Below are 24,646 nucleotides of genomic sequence, written 5' to 3' on the forward strand. Positions count from 1 at the left end.
GACAAGGACATAGTCACAGAGGGCTAGAGCTGAGAGTGAAGCATCCAGCTGATATGAAGTGAGAGGAGTTGTAGAAGAACACCCGAAGTTGCAGATAGTACCCATTTGACCTAGCCTCAATGGTTTGATAATCAGAACTTGACTGGTATGTGCCGTGGAGTCGGCTCCGATTCATAGTGACCCTGTACAGGGTTTCTGAGGCTGTAAATCTTTATAGGAGAAGAAAGCCTCATTTTTCTCCAACAGAACAGCTGGTAGTTTCAAACTGCTGACCTTGTGGTTCGCAGCCCGATTCGTAACCACTACACTACCAAAACTTGACAAGAGGAATAAAAACAAGGAAAAAAATTTTTTTTTGATAAAGGAAACAAGGGTAAATTGCTACAATTTGATGAACTTGACCTATACTCATGGAAGTAGTAACTCTAAATACTAACAGAGAGGGTAAGGAGTCTACACATCAAGTTTCAATGCTATCTTCTCTATATGCAGGGCAGACAGGGATGGGCAACTTAGACATTGGCTACTTAAAATGAGGGGGCGATAAAAGCACAAAGTGACTGGCTTACAAGGGTTCAAGGGGGAGTTTAGTTTAAGAGTGTGTGGGGAAGAAAGAGTCCCCACTGAATAGTTTTCATCTTGTCTAAATGAGTCTGGTCAAAAGAGAAGGGGAAAAGATTCTTATGATCAAATAGTAAGTAACTGTTATCATGACTAATTGCAACTCTTAAAATTGTAAAGGTAGAAGTATTGTGACAAAAACGGGGGAGTGTTCAACCTTACAGTCCAGAAACAAAGGACCCTAGGACCATCAAGGGAGAAGAGCACAAGCAGAATGTAGGACCTTATCCACAGAAGCAGTGACAGCAGAGATGGGACAAGGAGAGGGGGAGCAGCTGAGGACTCTAGATTCATGGGAAGAAAGGGACTAAGAGATGGCAGCTAGGAGGCAGACTAGCAGAACGTGTCCCTTGGTGGTATAAATTATTTTATATGCCTGAGTGCTTTGTTGCTTTTTCATGTTTTTTTGTTGTTTTTTTTAAGCTAAAATGAATAGAAAGAAATATTGTTAACTGATGGTATATCGAGGGGATTATAAAAATTGTAGGGAAACAAGGTCCATGATTTGTTGAATGTAAAACTGATGATCTACAACAGTAGTGAGGTTGGCCCAGGATCGGGCAGTGTTTCATTCTGTTGTGCATAAGGTCACACTGTGAGTCGGTACTGACTCGATGGCACCTAACAACAACAAGGTGCAACTACTGGTCTCTCCATGTGTGGCGGGAAGAAGAGTGATAAAAATTTGAAGATGCTTGAAGTCAACTAGTCCAATGGATCAGTGGAACATGTGAACATTGATCACCATGACTCTGAGACAATAAGAACTAGATGGTGCCTGGTTATCCCTATCAACTGCTTGCTCTGAAAGGGATCACATTAGAAGGCCCTGGATAGAGTGGGAGAAATTGTGCAACAAAACTTCAAATTATGAATAAGACCTGGCTTATTGGTCTGAAAGAGAATGGAAAAACCTGAGACTATGGCCCTCAACCACTCTTCAGGTCTGGAATGGAACTCACCCTTGTGACCCAATTTTCCACCAAGGAGTAGATAGGTAGGTAGGGGGAACCACAGCATAGTAAGCTTTGTTAACCATCAAGTAGTCAATCATTGAAGATCAAAAGGGTAACATTTACCTAAGTCAAAGATGAGAAGGGATGGAAAGGAAGGTAGAATGAAATTAAGAACCACAGGAAGTGGGGAAACCTTTGTTACATGGAAAGGACAGCAATCATTGAGATGAAACTAAGCGTATGATTTGCTCAATGTACAACTAATGATCATATCTGCAAACCTTCACTCAGTTCACAACAAAAAGTTTTAAAAAAGAAAAAAGGAGAAGACTTCATCAAAAGAGTAAAGAGAGAAACTACAGACTGAGGGAACAAAAAATTTGCAATGACATATTGATCAAGCAACTAGCTCTAAAATTTATAGAAATTGTCAATACAACAACAAAAAAAATCCAACTGAAAAATGAGAAGAGGACACAAAAGAAGAAAATTGGGTGACCAACTAACACATGAACAATTGTTCACTATCACTAGCCATCCCAACTGTCATTGAGTTGATTCTGACTCAAAGAGAGATGCAAATTAAAAGAATAATGAGAGCTCATCTTAATCCAGCATTAATAGCAACATTCAAGGAAACAGAGGGCAACAAATGCTGGTGAAGGTATGGAGAAAAGGCAACCTTCAGACACTGTGGAAAACGATACGGTGTTTCTTTAAAATGTTGGAAAAAGAAATACCAATGATCCAGCAAAGTCCTTGAATAATGAATACTCTGTCATTCGTTCTCTAAATACTAGCTTCTTGGCACAAGCAAACAATAAATGGTAGCTTTACTACTTCTATATATGGATATACCTTTTAATTTATATTGTTGTTGTTAAGTGCGATAGAGTCAGTTCTGACTCATAGCGACACTATATGGTTTCTGAGGAGCAGCTGGTGGGTTTGAACTTCTGACTTTGTGCTTTGCAGCCTATTGCTGATCCTACAGCCACAAGAAGTGTGCAAATATAACAAATATACTGGCTCATATTCAGACATGAAAGTAATGGAACAGATTCATGAATGGTATTCATATTTTCTTTCTGAAGATGATTGATAGTTTAAAAGAAACCAAACAAAATCCTGATGATTTGACTATGGGCCCCATATAAATAAAAACGTGCTTATGTTTAATAAGTGCTGAAACTTGAAATGAAATTTGAACTTGATTCAAAGAGGGAGTCAAATACAGTAAGTATATTCATTGTCAATGACATATGAAACTTCATATTATATAATTACAAATATAAGCACAATTCTTAAAGTTTTGGATTACTTTACTCTTTACTTAAGCAAGTAACTATTAAAATCAGTTCTATCTTTTTCCAGACCAATATACACATTTATGAGACAGAATTCATGCCTTTTATTTGCTGTTAAACTCACATGATGCTATAATAATGCTTTTTTTCAAGAAATATATTTACTCCACAGTTCCCTAGATGGTTGGTCCCAAAACATTTGAATTTTTTGTTACTTCTGAAGAAAAGATGATTGATCATGTCTTTAATTTTGGAGAGATGTCACACAAAAGATAACTGAGCATCTTCAAAATAGAGGAAAGTGGCCTTACAAAATGCTATTAAGAGGAAAATCTGACACCAGATAATAAGAACACTACAGTTATGTGATGCATTATTACTTCCCAAACATAGCAACCAAAATGAATATTTAAAAAATAAGTCAAACCCTTTAATTTGTTCCCCTTTGTTGCTGCTGTTAAAGTGCCCTTAACTCAGTTCTGACTCATAGTGACTCTGTATAGGGTTTCCAAGGAGCAGTTGGTGAGTTTGAATGGCTGACCTTGAAGTTTGAACCGACCTTGCAGTCCAGTGCTTATCCTATAGTGCTTCACTAGGACTCTTCAGGGGTTATTATTATGTATAAATATATCTATGCGTTATACATAGCATATGAATATATGGTACACACACACAATTTATCTTATGCTTTTTCTGAGGTCTAGGTTAAGCATTTCATAATTATTTTATGGCTATATTGCAGGTGGAAGCTTATTTAATAAGTTCATTAAAGCAGTTTTGTACCTGGGGCTTAGCACTGGATTTGACTTCTAAAAGTACCTATGATCTAGAATCCTTTGACATGTAAAAACAATTTCCCATGTTTACTTAAGATGCCTGGTGTGTGGCACTATAGGATAAGCACTGGACTGCAAACCACAAGGTCAGTAGTTCAAATCCGCCAGCTGCTCCTCAGAAATCCTATATAGGGTTGCTATAAATCAGAATTGACCCAACGGCATTTCACAACTACAATGCTCACATATAAAATTGCTTTAAAAAACAGCTAGAACAACTTTAGAGCATCAAAGTATTCTACTGGGTGTCGTTGTGTACACTCTGACACACAGTGACCTCATTGGAGAGAGCTGAACTGCCCAGTAGGGTTTTCTTGACTGTAATCTTTACAGAAGCTGATCACCAGCACTTTCTCCTATGGAGTCACTGGGTGGGTTCAAACCATCAACCTTTTGGTTAGCAGTCCACCACTTAATCGTCATGCTACCAGGCTGCTTAAAGTATACCTACGTCTCAAGATACAGACTTAAGGAATGATGTGTGGAAGACTGAAGCCTGTTATTTCACAGAGGAAAAGAAACTGGTAATACTAAAATAATGTTTAACATTCTATGCAGAAATAAATGCCAGAACGGCTACTAAATCTTGACCGCAGACCAAACCCCACCATTTCTCATGATTTATAGCACTGATGATGATGTTGCCAAAGTGACAGTACTTTGATTCCAATTATCACAGCAGAATGCTTCATCTATCCTATGTATCTGACAGCCATAGCAACTTCTCAGTGTTGAGTCCCTCTCTCAGGTAACAGCTCCATGTTCAGGGACCAGATTCCGTGGGGTGTTAAACACAGCTCGCATTTGCTTTCTTTCGGGTCACAGCGCTACTTTCCAAAACTATGAAACAAAGGAACATATCCTAACTGTTTTACAGTTGGCAAAGGGCACAGGTTTTAGAAATGGTCTTTTTATAGGAATAAAAATAACAAGAAAGCATCATACTATGATTGAAAAAAAAAAAGGTAGCTGCTATGAATAAAGTAGAGGGTGGAGCTCTTTGTATAAAATTTCACTCAGGCTTGTAGAGGGAGGGAAGGGATATAATTAAAGCCAGGTTGAGAAGCAAAGCATCTCTACAAATGCTCCCCAGATAAGGCGATAATCCAATCTGTCCCTAAGCATCAGTATCTTCCTGTATTCTTTTTATTTAGCTCCCTCAGGCCCACATCAAAGGAGAATCTTTAAGGTTGTTAGAAGTGAATGAATACAGCAGCTGAAGGAGCAGATGACTATCAGTGGGGAAAGAGGCCTAAGGAATGAGAAATATGAATGCCAAAATTTCTGAAACAAATAGCAGACCCCAACCACACCCTGCTCCATCAAAGTGACCTCATGCTAAGCCTAATGCCAACTGACTTTTGGAGCAAAACAAAAGACCAATCTCTTTATTAGCAGAGGAAATCAATCTAAACGGCCAATGCTTGAAATGGGACTGGAGAACACATTTCTTACAGCTGTTCCTTGTTCCTTGTAAGCCACATGGCAATACGAGGACTCTGGGATAAGCAATGAGGCCTTTAATGATCTGCCCATAACGTCCTATCCCATTTTTTTTCTCTTATCACTCCCTGCCCCCTGTAAAACTGGAAATTCAAGACAAATTAAACTCTTTGAAGCTATTAGGGGCCCTGGTGGCAAAGCGGTTAGGCATTCAACTGTTAACCAAAAGATCGGTGGATCGAACACACCAACCACTCTAAGGGAAGAAGAGGGGGCAGTCCACTTTTGTAAAGATGGTTGGTTGTTGTTGTTAAGCTCCTTTGAGTCAGTGCCAACTCCTATCAACCCTGTAAGAGAATTTCAGAGCATTGTAAATCTTTTGCAGGAGCAAAGTCCGACCTTCTCCCTTGGATCAGGTGGTGGGCTCTGCCTACCTGTAAAGATTACAGCCTTGGAGATCTGTTGGGCAGTTCCACCTGTCTTATAGAGTAATTACGATGCAGAATCAACTCAATAGTAACAAGTGGCTGTAGTGGAGACGCAAATCTGTAGTAATACAACATTTTCTTTGTATTTAAGAAATGGTTTCCTTGCTGTCTTTATCTGGTGTGGTAGCCTGAACCATAAAAGCACACCCTTGTCCCCAAAATGTCCAAATCCTAATCCCTGGAGCCTAAGAATATGTTATTTTAAAAGGGACTCTGCAGATCTGAATGAAGCAAAGGATTTTGAGATATGAAGATCATTCTGGATTAGTCCTGGTGTGGCACTCTAGGGTACGCACTGGGCTGCTAACCACAAGGTCAGCTGAGACCCATCAGTCGTTCCTCAGAAACCCTATACGTGGTCACTATGAGTAGAAAGTCACTTCACGGCACTTAACAATAGCAATATGCTCACCAAGGGTCCTCCTAGGAGGAAATCATTCCACAATGGAAAAGACAGCATGACCACAGAAGCAGAGAGAACTATGACAGACGTAGGTTGCTCCCTGTGAAGTTGGAGGAAAGAGCCAGGAGTCAGGGAATGCAGGCTGACCTATTTTATTGATACTTCTGACTTCCAAATTATAACACACTTGTTTTGTTTAAAATCACTAAGTCTGTGATAATTTGTTGTAACAGCAACAGGAAACTAACACACCTGGTTAACTCTTATTCATCCTAAAGTCCGCTCACACAGTCCTTCCCGTTGTAAACCTTCCCTGGGAGCTCTCAGCCTATCTGCTGTTTCCTCATCTAGTCTTGGCTAGCAGTTCCTCCTCTGTGCATTTAACTATACAGAGCCCAGGATTATAATTGTGAGAATACTTATCTCTTTCCTCAAGCAGCCCAGGATGATTTGTTTAAAGGATAAGGGCTTATTAATTTTCTTTCCAGTGTTTTTATCACAGTGTTATTGACACACAGTGGGCACTCAAACATTCATGAATTATTTTTCAGTAAATTAGGATGATTCACTCTTTAAAGATCACCAGTGTATCAATCAAGCTCCCCTTTCTTACTAGAAAACAAAGACAGTGATGATAAAATAATTATTAGTTCATTACAAGGGACTTAGACATTCTGTGAAAATAGCTCCTTTCTCTTCTGGAAAGGTTCTCGCAATACTGTTAGTTCACTGCTTGAAAGCAATGGTAGCCATCCTTTTTATTGCCTATCAAAAAGTTTATACAGCTTCCAGTCCTGAAAACAAATGAAGCATTGGGTTGAATAAAGAAGAGAGAAAAACAGATACACTGGTAGTCCTCATACATTTATTGAGGAGGCAACTTACAGTTTTTCAGAGATGGATACAACAGTATCTCCCATCCCCACATGCTCTTCTGCACTGTAATCCTGACATTCCACCATCATCAAGAATTAAGTCTAATTCCCTTGCCCTACCTTTTGGGTTGGCCTTGTTGTTAAGTGCCGTGGAGTCAGTTCCGACTCACAGCGACCCTGCACAGGGTTTCCACGGTTGTAAATCTTTATGGGAGCAGAAAGCCTCATCTTTTTCCCACGGAACTGCTGGTAGTTTCAAACTGCTGACCTTGCGGTTCACAGACAGATTCGTAACCACTACGCTACCAGAGCACCTTAGCAACTCATTTGTAACCAATAGAATGCAGAAGTGACAATGCTTGACTTTAGATTCGCTTAGAGAAAACTCTGCCACTCTTTGAAGACTTGCTCTCTGAATACTCCTTCTTGGAGCCCAGCTGCCATGCTATGAGAAGTCAATAGCATGGTTGGTGGTCCCAGCTGAGTCCATACTTTGAATCTTTCCAGTGAAGAAGCCTCCGGATAAATTTCTGCCCCTACTCTATCAAATCTTTTCCCCTGATGAAGCCACAGACACCAAGGAACAGAGATAATTCATCCCTGCTATGCTCAGTCTGATATTCTGATCCAAAGAATCCATACGCATAATAAAAGAAAGAAGGAGGTAATGAATCATGCCAAAGGAATAACTGTAACAGGTAGGGGAAAAAGTAACTGAGTAGTATTAACACTATATAAAACTGTGACTTAGCTCTTGATCTTAGGAAAACAGATTAATTAAAAAGAAGAGTCTTGGTAAATTAGATGAATCTAATTCTGGCCTGACATGGTAAAATGCATATACTCCAGAACTACGGCTACCAGAGTTTGAAATGTGAGAGGGCACATTGCTTATAGATCAATGAGAGACATTAAAAGAAAAACAAAAAATATATACCCTTCCCTCCATGTTGAAAATGTTACCACTTGTCATTAGGATGGTTTTATACCCTCAAATGTTCCAGAGATTATATTAGATGGGATTAAACTCAGAGGGATGTTGGAAGCACACCAAAATGTCTGTTCTCCTTCCTGCCCAATTTGGTTCACTGTAAATAAAACTTGACAGGCTTTCTTAAATCAACTTAATAATGTGTAGCACGAGTGATTTCAGATGCCCAGTAGCTAAACCACATCAGCTTTCTTAGCATGCCTTCTAGCAACAGGCAAAAAGAAGAAAAAAATCTACTGGAAAAGTATTGTGTATAAGAGAGATGGTGGCCTTGAGTAACTCATTTCACAAGGCTCCATCTATCTATACTGGAAAGCCAAAAGTTGGAGAGAACTGAGGTTTTAAAAATCAAACTTAGACTTTTTTTAGTCAAAGCCAGATACTCTCATTATGGAAGCCGATGCGAATACAGTTATACTCATTCTGACATCCTGATGAATTCCAGGTGCAGCTCCAAGTAGCCAGGGGAACTGGTGGCTCAACGCCCTCAATGGGCTATATTACTGGTGTCATAGTAAGTTGTTGCATTACAGTGTCTATGGAGTCAAAATACTTTTCTTTTATTTCAAATGGGAACTATTTTTTTGCCAGACTTTTGGAGATTTTTTTTTTTTTAAAGAAAGGCAATTTCTGATATATCAAATTAGATAGATAGATATTGTGTGAAGACTAAGAAAAAGTTGAGGATAGTAAGGTCTACTTGAAGATTACAAGGTTATTTTAAAGAAGGATTAAATATTTTACTTACAAATTTAAAGTGGGGCTTGTAGACTACAGATGTCCTTAAACACCAGTGAGAATGTTTTTATGACCCAGAGGATTTGCTATGGACCAGGTTGTTTAAGAAGAAAAAGTATGACCAGATCCCAAATAGTGTTCAGGGTGGCTGTGTGTCAAGAGCACAGCCAGGACCTTTAGAAATGCCCTACTGCTTCCCCAGCCACTCTGCCCAGTCTGTGCACTGCTCAACACTCTTCCAATCAACCCTTCCCTCTGTAAGGCAGAGTCAGTTTCTGATTCTTGCCAAAAAGTCTGAGAATGACTATAAATACAAAAAGAGTGGCCTTTACTTGCAAACAATTTTTTCCCCTAATGTTCAAAAATACATATTGCCATATAACAAACAAAAAAATCAATTTTGGGTAGATAGTTGTACATCTTTCCACATGGCTAAATTAGCTAAGAGGGAAAAACAGATGACTTGTTCTCACCCTGGTCCTCATTTCAAGATCATAAATTTTCATGAAGAGACAGTTTAACACCAAAACCAGATGTGTTATCCTTTATTTTAAAACTTAAAAAAAGAAAATTTGTTTAAGACAAAAGAATTCAAGGAGCACAGTGTTTGTTAACTATGTTTTGTCTTCATCCACCTTAATACATTCCCGTTTTCAGACAAGTCACAGTCTATGCTTGGTAAAAGTTTACCATCTGAATTTATTTAGTTAATATTCATTCACCATTGTATTTACTGAGAACAGGAATATCAGGCTGAGGCACCACCCATCTCTGCCTCAAGCAAGGCCTTGAATTAGTATTCTTTCCACCATCAGCTACTATTAAATTGGAATCATTCCCTGTTTCCTGACTGTCATCTTTCTCCCAAGAAGATTACAGGTTCTAACATAAGCTGAGTGCTTAGCCACTGCACCACCACAGCTCCTACTGAATCAATTGTTGCTCTTGTTAAGTGTCGTCCAGTGGTTTCCAACTCATATCGACCCTGTATAGCGCTTGCAAGGAGTGGCTGGTGGGCCTGAACTGCCGACTTTGCCATTAGTAGTTCAGTGCTTTTCCTACAGTGTAATTGATTGCTGTTCTTAAGTGCCATCGAATCAGTTCTGACTCCTAGCAATCCTGTATAGGGTTTTCAAGGAGTGCCTGGTGGGTTTGAACTGCCAACCTTGTGGTTGGCAGTTCAGTGCTTATCCTACAGAGCCCCCAGGACAGCATAATTGGTGGTAGTCAAATTACACAGAATTGTAATTTGTTTCATACACTTAAGATGTATGGTCTTTAAATTACCTTTTAGCATTCTGGTGCCGCTTTGCAGCAGTGTTTCAAAGCTGTTCTCTGACAATGATCAAAGCCTATTACTATATTTGTCAAACTGGATAGTGATGTCTAATATTGAATGCCTTCTCTTTTTTCCCACCCCAGTACAAACAGGGATAATTCCTTCATCATTCTTAAGGAGATAGATAGAATCCCAATTTACTAAAAGGGATAAAATTCTTTAATAAGAGTGTATTTGAGGGAAAAGACATTTCTTTGGTCTTACTCTCTGGTTATCTCCATATCTCATCTGGTACTCTCTCTACCACTGGTGGCTCAAAAGGTAATATTCACTGACTATAACCCTATCTGCACAAGCATCACAAATCTTAACAATTTTTCCTAATCAGGAATAGTTAACTCCCAAACTTCCCTAAAGACAGAAGATTCCAATGGCATTTTGGCTTAAGAGATTAAAGAGTCCATCTGTCACTATGATGTGTAAGAAAAAACCCATTCATGTAAAGACGGTAGGAAAAACAGAAGAGGGAGGAATTTAAAAAGACTTTGTGCTATGAATGGCATTACATTTTTCTAAACAAAAGTAATTAAAACATAATCCTTTCCCACACTAAGATTGGAATGATAAACAGGTTAGAGCTCTTTTGATCCATTGGAATGAAAGAAGTCCTGGTGGTACAACGGGTTAAATCTTGGGCTTCTAACTGGAAGGTCAGTGGTTCAAAGCCACCAGCTGCTCTGAAGGAGAAAGATAATGTAGTCTGCTCCCACACATATGAATAGTCTTGGAAATTTCAGTGACTAGTTCTACTCTATCCTATAGAGTGCCCATGACTTGAAATCAACTCAAGCAAAGTTTTGTTTTTTTGTGGTGATGTGCTCCTGCCTTGTCCCTATTCACATGGCTATTTGGAGAAATAATCTCTTTACTTGTTCTACATGGACACCACAATGCAAACAGAGAGCACTTACAGACCCAGCTCTGTGGCCCTTCTCTTACATGGTATCATTTCTCTTAGATGCAAGTACAGGTGCCAAGGACAATCAGAACCTAGACAACATCCACTGTCACTCAAAATAAGGCAAGGTTTAGTTAAAGCTCCAAAATTCAGTCTCAAAATCAAATCAGTTCCCATTACTATTAGACAGTCATTGGATTTATTATTAGTTTTTTTTTTTCCCAGCTAACCATACACTAGGCCCTAAAAATGGCTAAGCCACCATATAGTTAAAACTCAATTCTGCTCATACTTGTGTGTCTAGAATGGTGACAAAGGCACTCTACATTTCTAAGAGAATACAAAGTTAACACTCCTCTCATGAACAATGCACTTAATCAACATGCTATACAATTATGGACTCCTGGTGTGGTGCTGTATGGTAAGTACTGGACTATAAACCACAGGTCAACAGTTCAAACCACCAGCTGCTCCTCGGAAACCCTACACAGGGTGGCTATGAGTTAGAACTGACTCGATGGCACTTAACAACAACAATACAATTATATTTCCAGGACATAATTTGACCTAATATAATCAGATAAAGCCTCATATTATAACAAGGGTCCTTGATAATTGTACAGTAAGTGCTTCTAGTATAGAAAGAATTTGGCATGTGATTATTTTCAAACATGACTTACCTTTGCAAAGATTTGGGAGTTCTATCATCTGTACACGTTTCTCTCTCCTATTCTACCCATCCACCCAAATATAGTTCTCCTTATTTATAAATGTAAAATGTATATGCTATATGCATATGCTACATGTAGGGAGCCCTGGTGGCACTGTGGGCTAAGCACTGAGCTGCTAACTGCAAGGTCTGTGGTTCAAACCACCAGCTACTACTTGGGAAACAGGTGAAGCTTTCTGCTCCGGCAAAGATTTACTCTCGGAAATCCTAAGGAGGAGTTCTACCTGTCCTATTTAGGGTCTCTATGAGTGGAAATGGACTCGATGGCATGGGTTTGTGTGTAAGTTTTTTTCTGTTACATAAAAACATCCAGACATGCATTCTTAGGTTCTTGTCTGTAAAATATCTGTTTTGAAAACCACAATGTGAATTTAAAGATGCACTATTATTCTTCATCATTTTATTGGAACCTGGGTATTTTTCACTATCACTGGGCCTGCATAGATAGAAAGCCAAAATTTGGCTCTGTCTAGGGTTGACATAAGGAGCTCTGGTTAGTGTAGTGGTTAAGATTGGGCTGCTAACCTGAAGGTTGGCAGTTCAAAACTACCAGCGGTTCCTCGGAAGAAAGACGAGGCGTTCTGCTCCCATTATGATTTACAACCTTGGAAACCTTGTGCAGGGTCACTATGAGTCGGAACCGACTCCACGGTACTTAACAACAACAACAACATGGTTGACAAAATGGCAAGCAGCAAGATCTTGAAGCAGTTATCAAATATGGGAGGCAGTGCAAATAAAGGGTCAGGAGGGCTGACTTCCCTGCTCACATCTGGGAAGCTTCTGAGTCCATGCACACAATTCTTGGGGACTCTCTAGTATACATGGAAGCTGAGGTAGTGCGTCCAATTAATGCAGTCCAATTAAATGTGCAGAGAGCCTTTTCTAATTCAGTATTTTCTTCAGGAGATTCACACTCAACTGAGTCTAAATGTTACCACGGATCCATGACAGGGGGATTTCAGAGATGGAAACAACAAATCACAGACTCTGGTTTTACCACCAACTTAGCTATGTGACCACAGGCAAACAATGCATTTGAATTTCAGTTTCTTCTATAAAATGGAGAGATGAATGCTTGTCTCATAGATGTTCTCACAGAGCCAAATAATTTTCTAGATGGACCTGGCTCAGCTCCAGTGTTCCCAACAAGTATAATGTTGATTCTACCCCAGTGGATCTTAGAAAAGATGATTATGTTTGGAAGTTCAAGAGCTGAAGTTTCATCGAATCTGGGACAAACCAGAAGAATTACCAGGATACAATACAACTTGGTGGAGGGTGGTTCTTCTGTAACCTGGGACTTTAAGTACCTTCAAAGTTCTCCAAAGCCTAGTTTTGTAACTGCCCACCTAAAAGACATTATGTCCATACTAGAGGTGTTAACTGGTATTTTTCATGGTCATGTAATATTGCAGATTATCATTAGGGAAAATTAGTATTTCAGTCATGATACCATGATACTTTAGGGAGGAATACATGGGAAATATACATATAACTGATTACTTTGCAGTTATTTAGTCTCCACTGGTTTACTGTTTACCTGTGACAAAATCACTTGATTAAGATTATACAATCTAAATCAGTTATCAGCATTTCTACTTGATAGGCTTTTCATAGCATCCAGCAAAACAGTGATAATGAGTATGAGCTGGGAAAATCAACAAATGATAAAAGCATTCATAAAAATTTACACAGTAGACTAGCAAGTATCTAGTATTATGAAAACCACATATATTTAACAAAATCTGTTTTCAAACCAGCTTTTCCAATTCTCCAAAAGAAAATGGAACGAGATACCAAAGAATGCTTAATCTACGCATTTAAGATATTTAGACCAATTCATTCTTTTTCTCTCAACATGTCTCAGAAAATTTATTATTATAGCCCTTCAGGAGCTAGAATAAATGAAAAGGTGAATCATTCTGTACAAAGATTCCAAAGATGAGCATTTTTTTAAAAACTATAAAGTATCCTACCTCCTTAAAGTTATCAAATGCTGATAAAATTATTTCATGCCCGCCTCTGACAAGACAAACAGCTGCCAACAGTTCTAAGACAAGGGCCTTTGTTCTGTCAAAACAAGAAAGAAAGAAAAACACAAATCAATGCAAATGATATTGGGATGAATCAGCTGTCCCTTCCTTCCATGATGGATAAGATGATAATACTTTGCCAAGTATTTTTTAAAACCTTTACTAATTGGAATACTCGATGGCACCTAGCAACAAGGTATAGTTACATTAAAGCACATTTCAAACCTTTATTAATTTCTAAATATGTGATGTAAGAGCAAATTTGAAAGGAATGCTTTTCACTCACAAAATAACAAATTAGTCACTAGTGAAAACAGATTCTGGAAAGATTTTTCCTGTCAGATGACTCAGTACAATATGGTTGGAAAAAAAGTTATTGATGAGCTAAAGACAATAGAAAACTTGGGAATATGCAAGAAAACAAATCATTTAAATAGATACTTTCTGAAAATTGTAGAGCCAGAGGCATAACATTAGCCTGAAAACTTAAAAACTGACTAAAATGAATGTCCCACATTTCAAATCTGTGTATTTACAGATGCACCATAAAAATCTCCATGACAATGCAAGTGTCCATCTTAGACTTTCTATGCATGAGATCTGGAAGGAGCAGGAGGATTACAACTGCACTACTCTAAGAATTTTGTCTCTGACTCGGAAAACAAAACTCCATCTGCAGTATTTTTGAAAGAAGAACTCAGAGACAGATTCTGTTGTCAAATATATATAATGTCAATTACAGCATTGTTTCTCCATCATAAAACCATTCAGTCGTTCTTTCTTCTGTAAGAAAGGGTATTGCCAACCTCTAAACAAAGACTTTCAGAATAGTCCACATGCTGACTGTTTTATTTAAAACAAAATGAATACTGGAAAGCAGGAAAATACAAGTATCTCATAAATTAAGAAGGCAATCACAAAGTTTCAAAATTTTAATAAGGTAAAACTAGGCATAATAGTCATCATTTTGCAAAATGTTATGATTTTGCAATGTATTTAGAATAAGAAAGGACCAAATTAACCATTAGACTTTTGTTAGCTGAAGTAAGTTTTCATATATTCCATCTATACAGAGTGATCTGATGAAAGTGAATTAAACATGCCTCACCAGAACGGAAAACACATTAGAACAACTAAAATAATTGAGGAAGACAAGCTTCTGGAAACAATCTGTGATACAAATAATACATTGTGCTGGCCTATGTAGCAAAGTAAATATAAGATAATCTGCCTGTACACTTCTTTTTTGTTATTGTTGATTTTTGTCTGGGACTGAAAGCTACCAAAGGTAAGTAAATGAAGTGGTTGTAAGATGGTGGTTCCAGTAGCATTCAGCAATAACTGGTATGTTGTTGTTGTTGTTGTTAAGTGCCGTTCAGTCAGTTGACTTTCTTGGCCTTCTTGCACCCTGGCATTTAATCCTCCCCATCACCTTAGGAACATGACCTTGAAAGGGATGAGAACTTGAGGAGAGCAGTGAAGGGCCAAAGCTGCCACAAGTTGCTCAACTCTGCCACATAGGAGAATGTCATTTGGCTGAAAGGAAAATCCTATACAGCAAAAGAGTCTACAGTCAATCTTATTTTAGAGAATCACACTTGAATGTTTTTAAACTCTAACTTGATTAAGTATTAACTAAAACCAATTGCCAACTAATCAGTTCTGAGTAGAACTGCCCCATAGGGTTTCTAAGGTTATCACATCATCTTTCCATGTAACAGGAGATGGCTTTGGAGGAGGTAGTGGGTTAGAACCAATCGCCTTTCAGGTAGCAGTGAAGTCTTTACCCACTGTGCCATTTGGACTTGTTAAGGGTTCCCTGTTAAGTGGCATCGAGCCAGTTATGACTCATAGCGACCCAAGGAGTGGCTGGTGTTACCTAACTTCCTGTTTTTCCTAGTATGATTAAGACTTTCACATTACAAAGCAAAAGCTTACCTGGGATTCTTATTGTTTAAGCTTAGTGCAATCTCATTGACAGCATGTGGATGAGACATTACCATGTTGAAACCATACTGAAATTAATGTAGAAAAAACAAGGCATTAGGAACCAAGTTAGGAAACTGTCAATGTTGATTAAAAACCAAAACCTGAACTTTCTATCTAATGAAATTTATACAATAAGTACATTCCTTCTGTCTCCACATCAGTATTTGAACATAATTCACCATCAAAAAATTCAGGAATGATGCTATTATCAAGTATATTGTACTATTATACAAACCATATTTCCATTAAAAAAAAAGAACGACATGTTATTTCTCTTTCTTGAAATGATGAAGATACCCCCAGAGGGTCAATCAAGCCCACCAATTCTCAACCCTGGCTGCTCATTAGCAGCATCTCAGAAGAGTAAACAAAACAGGATCCACTTTAGGTCAACTTTATTTTTTCAACTTTATTTTTTAACGCTTCCAGGGTGACTCCACTGTGCAGCAGGGTTCACCACCACCACCTCTGGGCCCTTCTCTGGGCATCGCCTAATAGGATCAGAACCTGGAAAACCCGCCTTGCTTGAAGGCATGTTTCCTTAGTCTTCTAAACACACAAGGAAACTCAAGAACAGGTTCAAGAATTGTTCTTGATTCTTGCAAGAAATTATTCCTTCTTTCCTAAGTTCACTCTCAGCTCCTGACCTTATTTCTCTTATACTAAGAAAATAAAAGCAATCAAGGAAAAAAACCCAAAAAAACTCTCAAAATCTCTCAACCACCACATCAACTCTCCTACATAGATTTATGGCTCACCTCCTCATCTCTCCCTAAAATGCACTGTCCTGTGCACCAATCCAAGGCCAGTACCTCCATTGGAGTAACTGATTCAATTGCTCTTTTTCACATAGTCTAGAACTTGTTGTAGTTGTTAAGTACCACTGAGTCAGTTCTGACTTATAGCTACCCTGTATAGTGTTTCCGAGGAGTGGCTGGGGGGTTTGAACTGCCAACTTTGCGGTTCATATTCCAGTGCTTATCCTACAGCACCACACCAGGAGTCCCTAGAGCAAAGACAGCATGCTCCACCAATTCTCCCCAACTCCCATCATTAGTTTTTTCCTGTTGATTCAGTAACATTAGCATAAAAATTTGACTTATCTAAAATAATTTTTTACACCTCAGTTTTTATTAAACTGATTCCAATTCATAGCAATCCTATGGGTGTTAGAGTAGAACTGTGTTCCACTGGGCTTTCAGTGGCTGATATTTCAGAAGTAGATCTCTACTTTTTCTTCTGAGGCAGCTTTGAATGGACTGAGACCTCCAACCTTTCAGTTACCAGCTGAGTATGTTAAATGAAGACACTCATTTAGGTTGCTACTAAATGCCTATTCTCAGTGATACTTTTCAGGGTTACCTTATTTAAACTACACACACATTTTCAGCACTTATTATTCCTGATTCCTTTTTCTACGGTACTTAGAAATGGTTCCATGGAGCCAGATTTTCTGGGTTCAAATCTTGACCCCACCACTTAGTAGCTACTGGTAAACTTCTCTGTGTCTTAGTTTCCTCATTAGTAAGATGGTGAAAGTAATATTACCAATATCACAGAGCTGTTATGAGGTTTAAACACATTAATAGGCTTAAAAGCATCAGACCTGATGAAAGCACTATTTAAGTGTTAGGTTTCAGTAACATCATCATCATCTGGAACCTATATATATATATAATCAATTTATATGTTTTTTATCGGTCTTCCCTCACAAGACAGAAAGTTCTTGGGAGCACGTATTTGTTTAATGCTGTATTCCCTGTGTTTAGAACAGGTTGCACACACAGTAGTTATTTAAAATGTATTCACAGGTTGAAATGAATAAACACATCTTTCCATTCCTAAATTCAATTCAAGCACCTTATACAGGGTCTGAACTCTGACTACCTAAGTCACCACCTGGACCTGCCTGTAGATTCAAATCACTGGAAATGAATTGAATCTTGAGCATTCAAATAAACCAAACGACCTTTAACAATAGTATCTCATTAAATCTTGGTATCTACTTCAAACCAAAGGGCACAAGATCTCATTACAGTTAATTCAGAACTTTTCAAAGGCCTAGAACAACAAACATACCTGATAATTCATGATGGCCCGTAAACACATGATACACACATGTACATCATCTTTTTTACTCACTAATCTTGAGTTTTTCAGGGTCCTTCTGCTTGGCAGAGTATTATAGCTACAAAGAAAAGGAAAATAAAACTATCAGTTATTTTCTTATAAAGTGAACATTTTCCTTTACCTTGAGGACTGCAGCTCAAAGTCACCACCAACAAACCCACCACCACAAAGCCACTTCCATCGACTGCTCGAGTCTGGACAATTATAGGTGCTGGTCAAAATCTCATCAGGCCAGAGACCCATGGATATGGAAATCAACCTCCTTCTCAGAATATAGCAAATCAGATGCATATGAAACTTAGCAACAATCCCAGGATCCGAATCAGGAGGCCAAATAAGGTGACGTGACACAAGATGCATGCAGATTTAGTTTGTAACAAACAAGTGAAGGGGAGAAACTTAGCTTATACCTAGAACTCGTTATTACCTGACTCAACTTTAACTGCCCATTCCCATTACTGCTCTAAGGAGTCCTTGCTTCAGACTCTAAGCCTAGGTGTTGTCATAATTTGTTATCAGGCTATGATATTAGACCTCAAGGCCTTAACAGTATGTCCACAGCCTGATCCTTCACCAAAAACGTAGGATGGCAGCTAAAACTAAGATGGAAATATGCTCATGTTTTAGAATGAAGAGGTTTCAATGTTAGGATTTTGTTCCATAGACCACATATTGTTCAGTCTTCTGCTATTAAACTCTTCTTTATGGAGAGTGATTAAAGCCTACAAGAAGTAAAAAACAAAGTGACAACGTAACACGATGCAAGTAGAAAAGCTGACAACACTGAGAACTTCAAAGTGAGCGGAAGCATAGGTAAGTTGGTCTCCCCGGTAACCCAAAGCCTGCAACGAAAGCAAACTTCAAAAGGTGTAACTACTTTCATGTAGTCAGTGACAGAAATGCTCCACACAAAATAAGCTATCAAGCCCTTCTGTCTTCTTGAATTGAACTAATTAAAAAGTTTAAAGGGGGTATAATTAATACTGACACACTTTCAAAAATCCCACAGGTGCAGAACAGTAACTTAAAATGAAATTGAAAGGTCTAAAGTTGTCCAGCTGAGCAGACCTTTTAAATTCCATTTTCTGTTCAATAACTACCAAACAGGGAAGAAACATTCTTTCACATAGGTCTACTACAGAGCCAAATAAATTTTTGAAAAGCACTTCAATCAGCCACTTGCCTCAATATACTTGAATATGTAAAATTTAGTTTGGTCATGCTAATTATAAATAGGAAGCTTGTTTAAAACGTGTGTGTGAGGGGGAGTTTATTCAAGGACTTCTGCTTATTCATACTTGGAAATAAAATTTTTGCAGTGGAAGTTAGCCTAATTCACTTCTGAAAGCAAAAACAAAGAAGCTGAGATTTGGGAGACAATTTCAACATCTAAATCGCAACTTTAAAATGTGCGTCACTTTGCCAAAGATTAACTATGATTGCTAACACACTTCTTGAACGTCTCACAAAGACTGGTACACCTTTATCCAGCTTTAAATTACTCAGTAAGTACAGTAAACATGGGTTTACTTACGCTCACTTACCAACCTATAGGAAACAATTTCACATTTTTGTTTTGTTTACCACATCAAAAATTCTGCTTCTAGGTATGTCTGGCATCTGTCTCTCTTCCAACCTCACAGCACTTTCCTACAGAACCAAAGCCTCTTTTCCAATTTAAAATCTCTGTCCAGGATGGTGTATCCAGTAAGCAAGGCTGCTGATGTTGTTAAACACCACTGAGTCAGTTCTGATTCACAAAGACCCTGTATAGGACTTCCAAGGGTGTAAATCTTCGTGGGAGCAGAAAAGCCTCATCTTTCTCCTACAGTAAGCATGGTATGATCTACATAATACATTGTAAGCACAAGTAAGCCCATGCATGCCTGGATTATTGAGTAATCCTTTAACCCCTGCTTTCAACCAATGACCACATGGACAGTCTGACACAGCATATACGATCTTCTTAAGTCTCTATCTGAAGATCTTTCCTTTCCTCTAATAATTATAATTTATTATAACCTTTGGTTCACATTTCTCTAGTTGATTTACTTATCATGGGCATAATAATTTATTAGAGTTCTCATTTTGAATCAAAAGCACTGGCTATTTTAAAACAAAATCATCCAAGTTAAATGAAACAACTGTTCTTTGCTAAATCAATACATATGGGCAGCTATGATTCCAGAAATTATGCTAAGTCATAGAAGGCAAACTAATCTTTATGGAGGATGAGGCAAGTCATTCTACACAGTTCCAGATTTCTACAGCATTTTCAAATTGCAAAGATTTCAGTAAGTAAACAAAACTTGTGCATTTACTGGTTTTCCATAGAGCTGTTAAATAATATAGTAGGCTCCTTCCTGTTTGTTTATCCAATTCTTGAGTTATATCCAAGAATCGAGAAGCCCTATATCTTTGTCATTTTATTTTATAATTCAGAAGCCAGCAAAAATTACTAAATTTTAACCCCAAATCTTTCCATTTGTTATATATGATGCTGTGTTGTTAAGTGCCATGTAGTCAATTACAACTCATAGTGACCCTGTATAGATATAAGATTTCTGAGGCTTTAAATCTTTGCAGGAGCAGAAAGCCTCATCTTTCTCCTGTGGAGCAGCTGGGGGGCTTGAACTGCAAACATTATGATTCACAGTTCAGTCTAGTGCTTTATCTATGGAGCCAATGCACTCCTGTTATATATTATAGTTAATCCCAACTATACTTTCTGGATCAACATTTATAATAGATTTAACATAAAATGTCACATGCATACCTATAAATATTTAAGAAGTTAAAAAATATATAGATGATATAAATGTGAGATAAAAACAATAAGTATTGGATTTCCAGTAAGATGGCAGTTTGGCAGATGCACTACACAGACACTCTACAACAAAAATACGAGAGACCAAATAAAATAGACACTGACGAAAAACCTGAACTTCAGAGAAAATGTTAGAGAAGTGGACTGAATGCTTGCTGGGAGGAGAAGCTGAGCAGGGATGGCGAGAGAGTTACTGATTGGTGAACAGCCTGCCACACATAGTACAACCATCTTGTGAACAGCTTTGGCAATAGAAGGTAGCCTGGCAGAGCAGATTGACACAGTTGACAGGAAAGGAGACAATAACCATGCCCATACAATCCAGTCATAACAGTACCTTCTGCTGCTCCATCCACTGGGCCAAAGCTAATACCAGCTTCTACACTACCTGATCAACAAGACAGAAGACAACATCAGCCAAATCCAGCTCTGATTTCTCAGCAGAAATCATGCAGGCAAGAAGGCAGTGGGATGACATATACAAAACTCTGAAAGAAAAAAACTTGCCAACCAAGAGTCATATGTCCAGCAAAGCTTTCCCTCAAATATGATGGCAAAATTAGGACATTTTGTGATAAACACGAATTAATGGAATTTATAATGACCAAACCAACTTTACAAAAAATGCTAATAGGGTGTTCTTTGGACTGGGAACCAACAACAGCAAACAACAACCTGAGATTACCATACATGACAACACCACCATTCCAGATATAGAAATACTTAAAGTAAAACACACCTAGAAATCTGAAAATAGGGAACCAGGATACCAATTTACAACATAGAACTTTCAAATGGCAAAGAAGTAGATAGATATCAAGATAAAACATCATTTTAATCAGGGAAAAGCAATTAATAAATTATAGGGAAACCTCAAATAAAATCGATGCACCTGCACATCAAAATAATAAAAGGAGGAGAATCAGAAACAGTCAGTGAACAACAGAAAGAGCTCTGGTAGCATAGTGGTTACGAATTGGGCTACAAGTCACAAGGTCAGCAGTTTGAAACTACCAGCTGTTCCATGGGAGAAAGATGAGGCTTTCTGCTCTCATAAAGAATTACAGCCTTGGAAACCCTGTACAGGGTCACTATGAGTCAGAACCGACTCCACGGCACATAACAACAACAACAACACAATAGAAATGAAGAAAATTGAAAGACAACCAAGAAACAAAATGAACTCAGTAGCACCACAATAAAAACAGCCCACAGCAAAATGACAGCAATCAATTCATACCTATCGATAATTACACTGAACGCAAATAAATTAAATGTACCAGTCAGAAGAGAGCAGAATGGATAAGAAAACAGGATCCTTTAATATACTGTCTACAGAAGACACATCAAAACGATAGAGTCTAAATGCCCAATAGAATACTGGTTAAAAACAACCTTTGATACATAGAATACTACACAATGTTGAAGAATAATGACGAAACACCTCACAATATGGATAAACCTGGAGGACATTATGGTGACTGAAAGAAGTCAATCACAAAAGGGCAAATATTGTATGAGGCCATTGTTGTAAAAAGTTAAGAAAAGGTTTTCTTAATAAAAGAAGCAACCTATGATGGTTACAGGAGCAGGAAAATTATTCACGGGCTAGGGCAGACACATGTCAACAGGACAGGCAATATACAAGAGGGAGGATAGCAGAGGAAAGATAAAAGTAGTGAAGATACAGAAAGTATTGCAATAGTAAAAGTGAATAAAGTTAAATAATGTTTACTTTTGGTACATGGAAGGGATTGCAATCATTGTAATGAACAAACTATATGATTTTTTTAAATATAAAACTGATGATTTGCTCTGTAAACCTTCCATCAATTCACCAAAAAAAAATTTTTTAAAGGGTTTATTAATGACATTCTATGCTCAAAATAATACAGCTAAATTTTTCTACAGTGTATGGTGTTTGTCCTAAAGTTTTGTTTCTTCAGATTTTTGATTTATACAAAAATAGAGTGAGTATTATCGGTAACATCTGAATTTGTATGCTTAAAATGACAGCATTGACAGCTGAAGGAGCTCTAAGGTTATTTACTCCAGCCTTTTCTTTATACAGATGGGAAAACTGGGGCAATAAAAAGGTACATCCACCTTTGAGACCAGACTAGACCCAAACCTCCTCATTGGGATTAAGAAAAGGCATGTTCTACATATTGCATCTCATTAAGATTTACCAGCAATCTGTCAGGTTAAAATGTGCAAACACTACTGCCTACATCCATCTGTACTAGTTTGTTCCTTGTCAATGCTGAGAGACTTTCATGCTTTGATTCTCTAAGTGTCATTTTCCACCCTCCATATTTCACCATACAGGGTAAAGCCTGGTACTGAAAACAGCAGCACCTGTGCATCTCTTTCAGCCTACCAATAGCTGCCTTCAAAGAGGCCATGCCAATTCACGGAGACTTCATGTGTATCAGAGTAGAAAGAACTGTGCTCTACAGTATTTTCAATGGCTGATTTTTCAGAAGCAGATTAAAGGTTTATTTATTATTTAAAGTTTTTATTGTGAATTGAGTGATAGTTTACATGGGAGAACATCAGTTTTACACTCATCGTTTCGTTGCAATGATTACCATCTCCTCCGTGCATCATTACACAGTATTTACTTCTAGTCCCTCTGTTTTTTGGGGGGGAATGTACACAAAAACACTGAGGAATATATATAATCATTTAAACAACCAAAGGGCATATTCTGCAAGCCTGCCTCCTGGCTGCTAGCACAGTCTTTCTCTTTCCATGAGTCTAGAGTTCTCATCTCTGCCTCCATCTCTGGTGTCGCTGCTTTTCTGGATAGGGTCCCACATTCCATTCATCCTCTTCTCCCTTGATGGTCCTAGGGTCCTCTGGTCCTGAACTGTAAGATTAACTACTCCCCCTTTTGCTACAAAACCTTTATATAAACAGGTCTTTCTTATGAGGTTCTTCTAGGTGGGCTTAACCCTCCAACTTTTCAGTGAGTAACCAAGCATGCTAATCAACAGACTGATAAGCTTCCTTCCGGACCAAGAGTTGTTGTTGTAGTTAAGTGCCACTGAATCTGTTCTGACCCACAGTGACCCTGCATAGGGTTTCCGAGGAGCAGCTGGTGAGCTTGAACCACCGACCTTGTGGTTCAAATTAACTTTTGCAGTCCAGCACATTAACCCACAGTGCCACACCAGGACTTCTCTGGACCAAGGGAATCCACATAAATTGTTTCTTCTCAGCCTTGGTCATTCTACTAAACATCAACAAAACATTTTCTTTTGATGTTTCTATCTTGTATCGCTTATCAGGAAAAATAAGGCTTTTAAAAATTCAATAGGAAATTTTGCTCTGTTTTTTGGAATTCTTATTTTTAAATAATTTTCTTCTACAAAGTGTATTCTGGTACTATCTGACAGTTGTTAATTGTTGTCAAGTTAGTTCTAACTCATTGTTGTTGTTAAGTGCTGTGGAGTCGGTTCCGACTCATAGTGACCCTGTATAGGGTTTCCGAGGCTGTAAATCTTTACGGGAGCAGAACACCTCACCTCATCTTTCTTCTGTGGAACAGCTGGTAGTTTTGAACTGCTGACCTTAAGGTTCGCAGCCTGATTCGTAACCACTACGCTACTAGAGCTCCTTAGTTCTAACTCATAGCGACCTTATATAAAGTTTGAGGAGCAGCTGGTGGGTTTGAACCACCAACCTTGTGGTTAGCAGTCTAGTACTTACCCTACAGCTTCCACTGTTATTCACAAGGTTTTCATTGCTAGACATTCAGAAATAGCCTCTACTTCTTTCGAGTTTGCCTTTGTCTGGAAGCTCAGCTTAAACCTATCCACCATGGGTGACCCTGCTGGTATTTAAAATACCAGTGGCATAGCTTCCAACATCACAGCAACATGCAAGCCACCACCGTATGATAAGCAACACAAATGATGTTCAACAATTTCAAGACAAAACACATAATCAAGAGCCAACAGTACGGAAGGAAAAAGTACAAGGTGCACTGAAGGGACTGGCAAAGAACAAGGCTCCGGGAAGTGATGGAATACAA

The 24,646-nt window shown here is 38.3% G+C and overlaps 1 protein-coding gene across 1 annotated transcript in view; it reads right to left on the reverse strand.

The window, feature by feature from the left end:
• Nucleotides 1-24,646, reverse strand: part of FMNL2 (formin-like 2) — a 215,798-nt gene that overhangs the window by 63,823 nt on the left and 127,329 nt on the right. The window contains exons 7-9 of the mRNA XM_006834592.1: nucleotides 17,730-17,838; nucleotides 15,600-15,676; nucleotides 13,605-13,698 (exon numbers count right to left, since the gene is read on the reverse strand). Coding sequence (XP_006834655.1) covers nucleotides 13,605-13,698; nucleotides 15,600-15,676; nucleotides 17,730-17,838 — 280 coding nt within the window. The remainder of the gene's footprint in view (nucleotides 1-13,604; nucleotides 13,699-15,599; nucleotides 15,677-17,729; nucleotides 17,839-24,646) is intronic.

Source organism: Chrysochloris asiatica, unplaced genomic scaffold (genome assembly GCF_000296735.1).
Source record: "Chrysochloris asiatica unplaced genomic scaffold, ChrAsi1.0 scaffold00012, whole genome shotgun sequence".
Taxonomy (NCBI): Eukaryota; Metazoa; Chordata; class Mammalia; order Afrosoricida; family Chrysochloridae; genus Chrysochloris; species Chrysochloris asiatica.